The following is a 12,585-nucleotide window of genomic DNA, read 5'->3' on the forward strand; positions in this document are numbered from 1 at the left end:
ACACAAAAATTCAATTCTGTTCTTAAAAAAGGTAAGTTTTATTAATTAAAAAAGAAAGAAAGAAAATACATCTGGGAACTTATGCATTTGCTAGATTTAAAAAAACCCAAAAACTACAAGAGTTAAGCATCAAGAATAACTTTCTTGAGGTCCAGCTTAAAGGTTACAAGCAAAACAAAAGCATCCGGAGTTAGCACAGAGGAGTCCACAAGCCATAAAGAAATAAAAAGAGAGAAATCTAATTGCATTTTCCTAAACATTTCCTGATCTACTTACATATCTGGGGTTTCAAATGCGTAGTTTCTAGTTATGATACCAATAATCTTCTATACCTAGTCCCAAGCTTCTTACAGCATAGTTGCAGCCCTGTCTACCTCTCTCTAGAGAACAACCCCAAACAGACAAAATAGGAGTCTTGTTTCACATTTTAAAATTTTAGCCTTCCCATTGTCTCTTTTGGCCAGGTGCCCACTCAATTCCTTTTACCTATGCATAGCAGTGAGACTTTTTAACACTTTACAGCCAGGGTAGCCAACCTGTGGCTCCAGAGCCACATGCGGCTCTTCAGAAGTTAATATGCTGCTCCTTGTATAGGCACCGACTCCGGAGCTGGAGCTACAGGCACCAACTTTCCAATGGGCCAGGGGGCGCTCACTGCTCAAACCCTGGCTCTGCCACAGGCCCTGCCCCTTCCCCTGAGCCTGCAGTGCCCTCGCTCCTCTCCCTCCCCCCAAGAGCCTCCTGCACACCACAAAACAGCTGATCAGAAGGTGTGGGGAGGGAGGGGGAGGTTCTGGTGGGTGGGAGGTGCTGGGAGTAGGGGGAGCTGATGCGGGGACTGCTGACCTATTACTCTGGCTCCTTCTCAAGCTCAGGTTGGCCACCCCTGATTTACAGGTAGAATAATTAGAGAATATCTACAAAGAGGAATTTTATAGCTGCTGGCTGGATGGGTGTCCATAAAAGGGAGCTACCCCTCACCCCCCTTCATTTATCACAGGACTATGGGGTGAAAACGCTGGTTTATTTCAAAAGGGTGAGACCATAGGTGACCCAGCTGGCAGAATAAGTCACAAGGGGAATGGAGACCACTAAAGGATGAAACTGTGCAGCACCGCTCTTAGCCCCAATGAGGTGCTCCAACTGTTCAATCACTTTGCTACACTGTGGTCTTAGCATGTTAGATAACACCGGTTAAAAATACTTCCTAACCTAGTGAAGACTTAACCTTGGGGTTGAGTTACCAATGAACTACCATGATTGGTAGCTAACTTGATTTTAAAGCACCCTTTTTGTCATCTAGACAGACCCTTAGAAGGCTTGAAAATACCATTTCCTTCTTGTTACTCTTGGCCTTTCTTCCCTTTTAAGTATTGGGTTCTCCTGCTCCTTTCTCTTGTTGTGAGTATTTCTAATGTGTCTGAAATAAACATGGCTCAATTTAATTTTCATTGCTGTTTATGCATCAGCCCCTTCAATGACTCCTTCCATGGTGCCAGCAGCAATGTATTCCGCTTTAGGAATATTAGTTGTTTGCTGCTGCTCTGACATGGCTTTTGGTGGATCCTACAAAAATGGTGGCTTTTTAAAATGTCCTGGCATTAGAGTGGGAGAGAGTTACATATTAGTCACTGGATAGTAAAGGTGATAGTCATGGGTTATGTCCAGACTTTCGTTATAACTACCTGTGTTCACATGCTCATACCCTTCTGAAACAATTTCCTCTGGGGGCATCTCAGCCCCAGAAGTGAATTTCTTCTGACATTTTGAGTAAAGTCCCTTTAGCTGTCTTTGAGTTACTGGAGTGTGAAAAAATACTCTGATGTTTTAAGGCTTTTTTATGCTTAGCAACTCAGATGAATAAAACAGCTCCAGATTTTGCATGTAAATGGCCCGTGTTAAAGAGCAGGCTTTCTGTTAGGTTGGTGAAGAAATTGTTAAATTAAATTTATAAGTGACTGAAAAATAACTTTTGTGCAAGTTTATTTGGCATCTATTTAAATGGAGTCTAAAATATACTATGAAGTCCTTTTGGCAGTTCTCCAGCTGAAAGGGTGATTGTCAGGTTTAGATGGGTTGGAATTGATCGGCATTTTATATCCCTGGGCTTCAGCTTGAGGTTGGCCAACTTGGGGATCTGTATGTACCAGATGGCTGTTCCTCAATTCATTCCCTGTCCAGAAATGTCAGGGAGCTGATACACTCATTCTTTGTCTAAACTGATATCCCATTTGTTTTCCCCCTTAGCTCAGCGATGTGGCTACATCACTAAATTTCTTCACAGCTTATTTTTAAAGTGCCTAGAGATGTCTTGGCAGGATAAAGAACTATAAAAGCTAAAGCTGCTGCTGCTGTTTGTTGGGTACATTAATAGAAACTGTTGGGAGTTGTATGTCTCATTGGTCATGGCTGAGAATGTTTTAGCTTAACGGATTTGAGGTGCTGGAGAACGGAATTGTTTGGTTGTTGATTTCAAATTCCTTACAGAATCTGCTGAGGTCAGAAAGGGTGCTGAGTGTTCAGCTGGCTCACCTGCTTCTAATTTGTTTTTCAGTTTTGGAAACCCCTCCCTGGATGAGAGAAGCATCCTAGCTCCTCTTTATCAGTGCTGCATGTAAGTAAGTCACGGAGAAGCCATTGAGTTTATTTGTACACAAGTGCCAAATCTAAATCAGAAGCACACTGAAATTCATCGCAATGATGCCCTCTGACAGCCTGGAGACATGCAAGTTATACACAGAACACTTTTAGGTCACTGGTTCAAATTTACCTTTGATCTGTAATGACAAGTAGCTTCCATCTGCAGCTATTCAGTGGCTTTTCTTAAATGAGCTGGTCTCTGGCCAGTTCCTGCTGGACAGATGTTTGCATCACCATTGGAACTCTCACTGACAGAAGCCCAGGATTGGATAGACATGGCAACTAAACCACACTCATTCCTGATGTCCCTTCTGAGGGCTGCGGTACAATTGCAAGGCAGTGTGTGGAAGCTTGCACTGCTGCTACCTGTGCGGTTCTTGCTTTGTGTTATATGGAGGATTTGAGCCTTCAAAACTGCTAGTCATTGTGCTGTGTAGAGGGAAGGGTGTTCTCTGTCTGTGAGGCCTTTTTCTTGTCCCTTGTCTGGGCATGCATCCACGTTCTTCAGGGTATCCATTGACTCAGAGCAGAGGGCGTTGTCTGGGATTCTCTGTTCACTGTCCCACTATGAATCCCTCATTTTGTCCCTGCGACTTGCACCCCCATCCTGCTTTCTTCGTTTTTTGTCTCCTGCAATCTGTTGATTTCTGGGTTCCATGGCCCCATGCTTACCTGAGGGGACAAGCCTTTCTTTGTTTTTGTGGACTCTGCTCTTCATGTCCAGTTAACAAATAGGCTATATGTTGCATGAGCACTTAAAAAACCCCAAACTAAAAACAAACAAAGGAAATCGGTGCAGTAGTTTGCATGACTGTGCTACATCAGGGCAACACAAACGGAGAAATGAAAATCACTTCCCTTTTTAAAATAGGCCAGTCTATTGAGAGTTCCTTGAGCTGCCCCTCAAGCGTTCAGTTTGCCTCCTGAATTCTTCAGAGTCTCTGGAAATCAGGAACTTTGCAGAGTATGGAAGCTCAGCTCCTCAGACTGCAAGTACAGCCAATACAGCCCCATATATACTACGGCACATTTGACCTACGTTCTTTTGTAACACCTCTGATTTTTGTAGCACATTAAAGTCTCAGAAAACTGAAATTTCAACAGCAGCATGAAGTAAGTAAATAGAAATGCTTAAAAAAATGATTTCAAATTTCTTTAGCTTTCCCCTAGTAATTTTTAAAATGTTTTGTTTTTCTTGTTTTGTGTGGCTCTTTTGGAGTCTGTGTCCTCTGCTTCGAGTTCCTCCAAACACAGTCCTAAAGGAGAGGTTTCTAGAGGCAGTTCCCCTTCCACTTTGCAGAAGATTGAAGAGCTCCCTGCTCTTCTGGTCTTCATTCTCACTGAGCCCAGGTGGTCCATGGACAGCTCACACCTCTAGGCAGGGAAGCCTGTAAATAGAATGTTCTATGGTGGCCATGTGAATGTGCTAAAATCTGTTGCAATTATTTTGACTGCAGAATTCACAGCTTCCCCTGGGGATAGGGAGTACCCTGTAATATGGGTGACACCATCCTCCCCTAATACTCGGTAACAATGATGCATGCCAAAGGGAGCTACCTGAGTCAGGACATCAGCTGTGGCAAATTGCTACAACATGGCAACTTTGATGGGAGGATTCCCTGGAGATTGCCCAGAAGAAAACAGTTCAAATGTAATAGTGTGAAAAGATGAAATGGCAAAGTAGAAAGAACATTGCTCTGTACATTCACTTGGTAGGGAAGGTTAATCATCTGACTCTTTTCTCATCCATGACTGATTATTGATTGATTGAAGTTCTGACTGAAGTAATGCTGAGCTCCCTACAAGCATTGTTTTGGGTTAGCAGACAGACCTCTCACTCTGTTCCTTTCTCCAGCTCTGTCTGGGAGGCCTTCCAAATTGTCCTAGCTCCGCTCTTCCTGTCAACTGTCAGGCGTTTTCATGGAGCAAGTCTTAGAATTGCAACGTATTAGATCACTTTCCCTTCACCTGCTACCAACATTTTAGGTCTTGATTATATTAGTTACAATATATTTGGGAGGGGAGAGAGACCCAATTATAATTTGCTCCCATCTATGTAGGCATAACCGTGTTGTAACTGGACTCCTCAACAGGGCAGCTGTATGGTAGTGTTGATGGGATCTTAGACTAGAAATCCTGCGTGCGCTAATATGATGTGTGCTCATCTTTCTTTTCCAGCATCCGAGTTTCCACCTGGAACAGACTGAACTACCTGAAGAATGGAGTGCTGAAGTCTGCCTTAAAGACTGCCATGTCTCATGACCCCATCTCACCAGTGCTCACCGACCCTCACTTGGATGTCATGGACCAGCGGCTTCTGAGCATCCTGGCTACAGTGAAACAGTGTACAGACCAGTTTGGTCCAGACATTGTGCTGGTGGAAGACAGGATGACACTCTCCCATTTGTAACTTTCATGGAAAACAGATGAATCTCCCTTTTTTAAAAAACAAATGATAGAAAAACAGCACAACCGGTTCTGAATGGCTATGCCCAGGATGGACTGGAAATGAATGGAAAAGCTCCTGAGCCGGGAAAAAGGTGGTGGTGGTCTTTATCTTTGGCTGACAGCTGCTAGAGAAGGTGGAGAGTTTGGGAGCCCTTGGACAGCCCGGTAGCCACAGTGGCAGCTTCGCCGTCGTGGTGTCCATTGCTGGCAGTGGACGTTGCACTGGGAAAACACAACTGCTGGTGTTAATGAAAAAGAGAGTGGAATTCAACAGTAATATGTGGGCTGGTTCTAGAGGAGACAATGGAGATGGAACATTACAGTCCTCTCCCCTTTCTCTTTCCCCAGCCGCCCACTCTTAATATGCTCTTGTGAGGTTTTAGTCCAATTCAGTTGTATATAATCAGCTGTGAGCTGGTTAGGCATTTTATTGCCTCCTTTAAAAAAAGAGGAAGTGGTAAATAAAATAATTAGTAGTGCCCGTTAGTGCCCCCTGCTGGGGTAGAATGTCCTTGCAAACACCAATGGGGTGGGAGATGGTGTGTCTGCTGCTCAGCTATCTTCTCGTTAATAAGATGCTGGGAAGAGGGATCTGCTTCATATGTGATGATGCTTCAGTGTTATCACTGAAGTGCTAGTGAAAATTCATCCATGCAATTGGAAGGTGAGGAGATGACCAGCTTTTTTTTAATTTTTTTTTTTTTTAACAGCACTAAGATCCATCCAATAGCTGATGATTAATACCTTTTCCCCAAGAAATTACTACATGGACCAACACTACTTTCTGTACATAGGGAATATAGCAGAGCAGATATCCCCATGAATCTATGTCCATATTAACCAAATTATCTTTGTATTATAGCTGAGAAGCAGGATAAAATCTATTCTCAGAGCAGATTCCACTTAGCCAGATCATTTTCCTTACAGTAAGCACTATAAATGGGGGTGAGCAGAGTATGTAGTACAAACTAGGAACAGGCTTCTTGCTGACTTACACAGATAGCCAGCAGCTGTGAACAAAGAGCCGGAGGATTACAGAAAGTATTGGCTGCTCTGCCTATGGCATTGAGGGGCTTACTCCCCACCACTCTGAATGGCCATCACAGTTCTCGGTGCTGTTGTTTTTGTAGAAGGCCAGACATTGACTTTTGTGGTGGAACTCTTAAACTGAGCAATTTCAGTTGACCTCCTTCCTTTTCCCAGCTGCTCCCCTATAATTCATGCTGTGATATACTGATTCTCTGGTGGTTGTCTTGGAATTCTACCTTATATTAGTTTGAGGGGCATTTTTTTATGGCAAACTTGATGCTCATGAAAAATACGTGCTGTCTGTAGGAGGGTATAATGGAGGAGTGCTATGCACATGTTCCTGTGCATTTGTCAATGTATCTCAATTTTGATTTGTAGCTCTCCTCTTCTGTTGGTCCTGTGTCATCCTCTAGCAGAGATTTCAAACTGTTATAGAGTAGCTTGAGGCTACAAAACTCATCCTTTATGATAAATTGGTTATTTAAATCCATGGCTCCAGAAAGAAAAGAGGATTTTTTCAGTACACTCCCACATCTACTGGCCTTGCATCTGTTTGATGTGTGTAGCTAATATGGTACACAAAAGGATAAATAATCTTACTCAAGCTTCCTCCTAGAAATAGCAGGGTTGGGGGAATGCTTTTGTACGCACTACTTTAGATGATATAAGACAAAGTGCAGCAAGTTGATCTCCATTTCTATGCTTTCCCTGGCCTCCTACTATTTAATTTTATTTCTTTGTTTAAATCTGTTCTAATTGCCGATTTAAGAATCTCTTTGGCTCTGCCATGGTGTGGCTGGCAGTTGGAGATTGTCCTTTCTGTAGAAGGTGTTTATCCTTCTGAAATGTAGCAAGGTAGAATAGAAATAAAAAGTAACTCAGTGTTCTAGCTGATGCACCTGCTGCCATAGCCAATCTAGCAGGTATAAGTGGAGGAGATTACTTTGAAAATGCAATTGGTGTTGTTCAAGGTGGGGGTGTTTACACAACCTGTCCTGAGGAACTGTAGATGCTGTTTATAATAAGCTAATGCCTGATGATGCTTATCACCTCAGGGGAGCTGGGCTCACATCATGATTCGAGCATAAGCTAAAGAATCTGGTCTTGTTCTAGTTCCCCTCTGGGCCATCATCCATGTCACAAACCTGCTACACAGGTAGCCTTAGGACTGGAATAGTAGTGGGTGCTGCAGGAAAGGACTGAAGTGCACTGACAGCTGAGAGAGAATTTTGTATAATCCTTGTTGGCAGTATACCTGACTTTAAACTAGTGCCTATCAGTCCAGTTTCACAAGCACTGAATTAGCTCTTGAAAGGCAAACTTCATTTGGTCAGTGAGTTCTTTCCTACTATGTGTGAATTGTTCCTCCTGGCTTCCATCAGAGCAGAACTGCTTCAGCATGAACTAGCTTATTGTGAGTGTGCCTGAGGAGCGTTGCCTCTTTGAGAGCCCTCTTCTGCCACCTTCATTCATCCCAAGTAGTACCTTATTCTGTGGTAGTCTTACTGATTTCAGTTGGGCCACTTGTGGAATAAGGTACTACTTGGAATGAGTGAGGGTAGCAGAATTAAGCTTTGTTGGTGTGCTTTGGCATTAAATATTTACTATGAAACTGAAGATAACTTATTCAAGGAGGAGAGAAGAATAATGGTGTGGCATGCATGATCTCACAAGTCTCTTCTTCCCCTCTGTTTTGAAGCATAAGCCATGACATCTGATGGTGCGGGAAGAGTCAGATATGTTTGGGATTTTATTTACAGTTTGTCATTTGCAGTTGGTGGTGGGTTTTTGTTTAAAATTATGATCTTACCATGAAATGAAATTGGTGTAAAGAGCTTTCAGTTTGCTTTCTCTCTGGCTTCCAGAGCTTGCAGTGAGTTGAGATTTACTAGTCCGCTTTCCCATACTGTGACTGTCAGACAATTAAAGCACTGCATCTTGGTTAACAATAAATGGAAAAGGGGTGAATAGGCAACTTTGGAGGAGGGTGGAAGCAAGAAATACAGGGATGTTATGACATGTTACCTGTGAAGGTCACTGGAAGAGCCTGCTCAGGGCTGGACATGAGGGTAACAGAGAGAAACAGTGTGTCCTTTCTTACCTAAAGCTAGGCTACCCCAAAGTAGAAATAAAAATGACATCCTTATGCCAGTGGGGTCTGTCTTGTACCTTTAAAAATTGGCATCCCTCATTTGTAAGAGATGCTAGGTTTTGTCATTGAGATTTTCATGATGCCCTCTTATTCCAGTTGTCACAGTCTACAGATGCACACGCGGTACGTGATTGGCCCCAGGTGTTACAAAGATAATCATTCTGGGGGTATTAATAATCATGGTGCAGAAATCAAGAACTAATTAAGTCGAGCTTCATTAGCCCACTGTTGTTTATCTCCTGCCTGAGTCGGCAAACAGGTTGGAGGAAACACTCTAATTTGCTCTTCTGTCGGCATGTAATGAACTGGAGTGTGTCTTGCCAAACAAACTTCAATCAAAAAATAATAATTTATTAAGATAACTTATTTGCTGTGGCAGCTGGAGCTGGAAACAAACACCTGTCTTGGAGCTGCCAGAGGATTGCCCCGGGGAGCAGCTGCACAAATGAAGGTTGTTAGTAAGAAGAGAAAACAAATTCAATCCTGACTTTCTATTTGTGTTCCCCAGGGTCAAACACTGCATAAAGAAACATTGTGTGAATAAAAATTTTAATAAAACATTGATGGATTGTTTAAGTCTCTCTTGCTCTGGTTTCCCAACACACAGTGGCTTAAACTTTCAGTGTTGTGCTACTATATTTGGTGGTAGTTTCTTCAATAGGGGGTGCTGGTAGTGCATTTTCAAGGGAGGGGCCAGGTGGAATGTGTTTGCAAAATAGCTGTTCAGGTTAGGAGAGGCGTGACCAAGAAAATGGATCTGCAGTGGACTCATCAAAGGAATGCACTGTGTTCAAGTGGTCTCCCGAATGCAAATGTTTTAGCATTAGAAAATGCACCCCAAGGGTCTGCACCAGGAGAGGAGCAATTGTTCTGTGTTGCATAAGTAGACCAGTACACATAGCAGTCAGTGACACATGCATTAAATTGGCAGCTATTTCTGGCTGGCTTCCAACTCCTATTGTGGCTGGAAGCCCTTCTCGGAGAGAGGAAGTAGAGAGAGAGAGAGAGAGAGAGAGGCAGGAAAGTCCCTTGTCTCCCCAAGGCTCGTACTTAGTGTGGCCAGATCATGAGTTAGCTTCCTGGATTACCGCACAGTATCAAGTTTTTCAAAGATACAAGTGTGACATGCACAATTCTAAATGTTTGAGAGTTGCATGGAGATCTGGAGGGAAATGCACAGGAAGCATGTTCTACTTGTGAGATCTACAGGGACCACAGTAGTGTGATTCCTGGAGTCAGGTACCTATCAGAACCCTCTCCAATGCAATGTAGTTGTTGACCCTGGGTTGCATTTGGGACCTTTGACTTGGCCTGTGGTGCCACATCCATATCAGCATGCAAACAAGGACACCTGCTTTCGATAAACTAAAATGGACCAACACACTCAGACCCTGCTGCCGATTTTCACAACTTTGAACTTCACACCCACTTCTTTCTGCTCCTTTGCATTGTGTAACAACAGTATCTGTTTATATCCATCTCCACTGTTTTAGGTGCCTGTTTCTCCCCCCCACTCCCGGAAAAGAAAGGACCCTTGCTGCTTTTCACCAGTTCAGCAACTCATAGAAACTACAAGAGCTGTTAGGAATTTTTCTTATTAAAACCTTACATTGAAGTATAACCTTTTCTTTAAACTTCTTTTGCAATAACGTTTTCTCAACTTTTTCCATTTTTCAATATTTGGCAAAGCTTAATGAAAATTTTTAGGCTGTTTTGAAAACTGCTTCTTCAGTGGTTTTTTTTTTTTGGTTGTGTTGCTGCTGTGTAGCTGTATCCATCTGGCTGTTGATAAATTAAGTGTATGCAGTGGTGGTGTAGCCATATTGGTCCCAAGATATTAGACAGACAAAGTGGGTGAGGTAATATCTTTTATTTGACCAACTTTTGTTGGTGAGAGAGACAAGCTTTTTAGCTTACAGACCTGAAGAAGACCATCTTGTATGTCTGATAAATTAAAGGAAATACAAGTTGTACCAAAGCCAGACATAGCCAGACTTTTTGGTGGTGCTGTTTTTTTTTCCTTGATGAGAAACATCTGTCTAGTAGACTTGAACTGAGAGTTCAATTGTCAATCAGAGGCTTATCATCCTCAGGCCATGTCTACGCTATGGCACTACAGTAGCACGGCTACAGTGCTGCAGTTATGCTGCTGTAGCAACATAGTGTAGACCCTTCCTACAGCAACAGAAAGGGGTTTTCCATCGATGTAGGTAATCCACTTCCCCAAATGGTGGGAGCTAGGTTTCTTCCATCAGACTAGCCACATCTACAGTAGGGGTTAGGTTGACTTAACTATAGGGCTCAAGGGTCTGAATTTTTCATAGCTATGTTGATCTAACTTTTTAAGTGTAGACCAGGCCTCAGTTATTTGTCAGGACTACATGTGAATAACCATCTACAGATGAAAATCTCCAAATTGGTGACCAGTCCTGCCCCCCTCAATTGTTTAGGCTAGTGGCTCTCAACCTTTCCAGACTACTATACCCCTTTCAGGAATCTCATTTGTCTTGGGTACCCCACATTTCACCCCATTTTAAAACTACTTGCTTACAAAATCAGACGTAAAAATACAAAGTGTCACAGCCCACTATTACTGAACAATCGCTGACTTTCTCATTTTACCATATAATTATAAAATAAATAATTTGGAATATAAATACTGTACTTAGATTTCAGTGTATAGTATATAGAGCAATATAAACAAGTCATTGTATGAAATTTTAATCTGTGCTGACTTTGCTAGTGCTTTTTATGTAGCCTCTTGCAAAACTAGGCAAATATTGAAGATGAGTTGATGTACCCCCTGGAAGATTTCTGTGTACCCCCAGGGGTACGTGTACCCCTGGTTGAGAACCACTGGTTTAGACCCCTGCAATCATCTATCCTTTAAACTCCCCCTGCCACTCCTCCCCCAAAAGAACCAGTGAAGAGTACAGTGGATTATTGAAGTTCAGTCCAAGAAATGCAGAAAAAGCAATAATTCCTTCTGTGTTCTTCTCAAGGGGTTATCTGTATTCTTTTCCCACCAGTTTCATAGACTCTGCCCTTGAGAGTGACCACTCTTTCTCCCCCCCTTGCCCCAGCTCGTTGATTAAATGAAGTAAGAGCACATCTAGGCCAAGTCCCCCTCTGTTCATTGTGTATTAGTGCTATTTTAACAGCATTGTTTTATTTAAAAAAAAAGACAAACTTGCTTTAAGCCCTGCAAATAGAATTGACACTAAAATTGTATTTAAAACCACTGTAAATATAACTTTATTAAAGAGTAAAACACCCTTTGTTTATTAAAATACCAAAAATTATTAAAGTATTAAGCATTAAAAGTAGAAAGGCATTGGCACATGGAGGCTACTTGAGAAGCTATTAGCAGGTGATTAACATAGGGTACATGCAGTGAAACTGTAGCTCAGAACAGCCCTTCTGTTTATCTGGAACACCAGGTTATCTGACAGTTTTGGATGTCCCCCCGGCCAGATAAACCAGAGTGTACAGTCCAATATTTAGCTTATTGGTTCATCTCTTAACCTGGTTAATAGGCACACAGTCAGCAGGTTGCTGGAAAGCACTCATTATTCTGTTTTCCTTTTAGCTCCTGTGAAATGCAACCCCTCTGCAGCAGCCTGGATTCTGCTGTGATGCCCTGAGCTGGTGACCTATCAGATCTGCCCAGGTACCATGGAACCAGTGTATTGATGGTCAGTTAACCATTTTATTTCTTTCCCCCCAGTATTTGCATTTGCAAACTTTCTTTTCCTTTAGAATCTGAAAACTATGTCCTGGGAATGTTTATTTTTGGTGAGTTCCTTCCCTCTCATGCAGATGTTTCTCAATCTAAGGTTTTGTCTAGACACAGTTACACTAGTTTAATTACACTAGTAAATAGTTTTACTTTGTGTAATGACCCATCCACTCCCAGTCTCTATTCAAGCCTAAGTTAATTGTATCCAGTTTGCAAATTAATTCCAATTCAGCAGTCTCTTGTTGGAGTCTGTTTTTGAAGTTTTTTTGTTGAAGAATAGCCACTCTCAGGTCTGTAATCGAGTGATCAGAGAGATTGAAGTGTTCTCCAACTATTTCCCTATGTTATTCCCCCCCCCCCCCCCACACACACAGTTCCTCAGATGTTCTTGTCAGCTGCTGGAAATGGCCCACCTTGATGATCACCACAAAAGGTTTTCTTCCTCCCCCCCCCCCTTCCTGCTGATAATAGCTCATCTTAAGTGATCACTCTCCTTACAGTGTGTATGATAAAACCCATTGTTTCATGTTCTCTGTGTGTGTATATAAATCTCCCCACTATATTTTTCTACTGAATG

The 12,585-nt window shown here is 42.4% G+C and overlaps 1 protein-coding gene across 7 annotated transcripts in view; it reads left to right on the forward strand.

Annotated features, from left to right (window-relative positions):
- The window catches only part of FAM20B (FAM20B glycosaminoglycan xylosylkinase), a 48,203-nt gene extending 39,363 nt beyond the window's left edge, over positions 1-8,840 (forward strand). For 3 of the 7 annotated variants that reach the window (XM_043491349.1, XM_043491348.1, XM_043491350.1), the window contains exons 7-9: positions 2,555-2,614; positions 3,860-4,018; positions 4,819-8,840. In XM_043491349.1, the coding sequence (XP_043347284.1) occupies positions 2,555-2,614; positions 3,860-4,018; positions 4,819-5,050 (451 nt within the window). In that variant the 3' untranslated portion in view covers positions 5,051-8,840. Of the gene's footprint in view, positions 1-2,554; positions 2,619-3,859; positions 4,050-4,818 lie in introns of all 7 variants that reach the window. The other 4 variants (XM_038414334.2, XM_038414335.2, XM_043491351.1 and 1 more) reach the window with 3 other exon arrangements.
- Positions 8,841-12,585: the final 3,745 nt, after the last annotated feature.

Source organism: Dermochelys coriacea, chromosome 8 (genome assembly GCF_009764565.3).
Source record: "Dermochelys coriacea isolate rDerCor1 chromosome 8, rDerCor1.pri.v4, whole genome shotgun sequence".
Taxonomy (NCBI): domain Eukaryota; kingdom Metazoa; phylum Chordata; order Testudines; family Dermochelyidae; genus Dermochelys; species Dermochelys coriacea.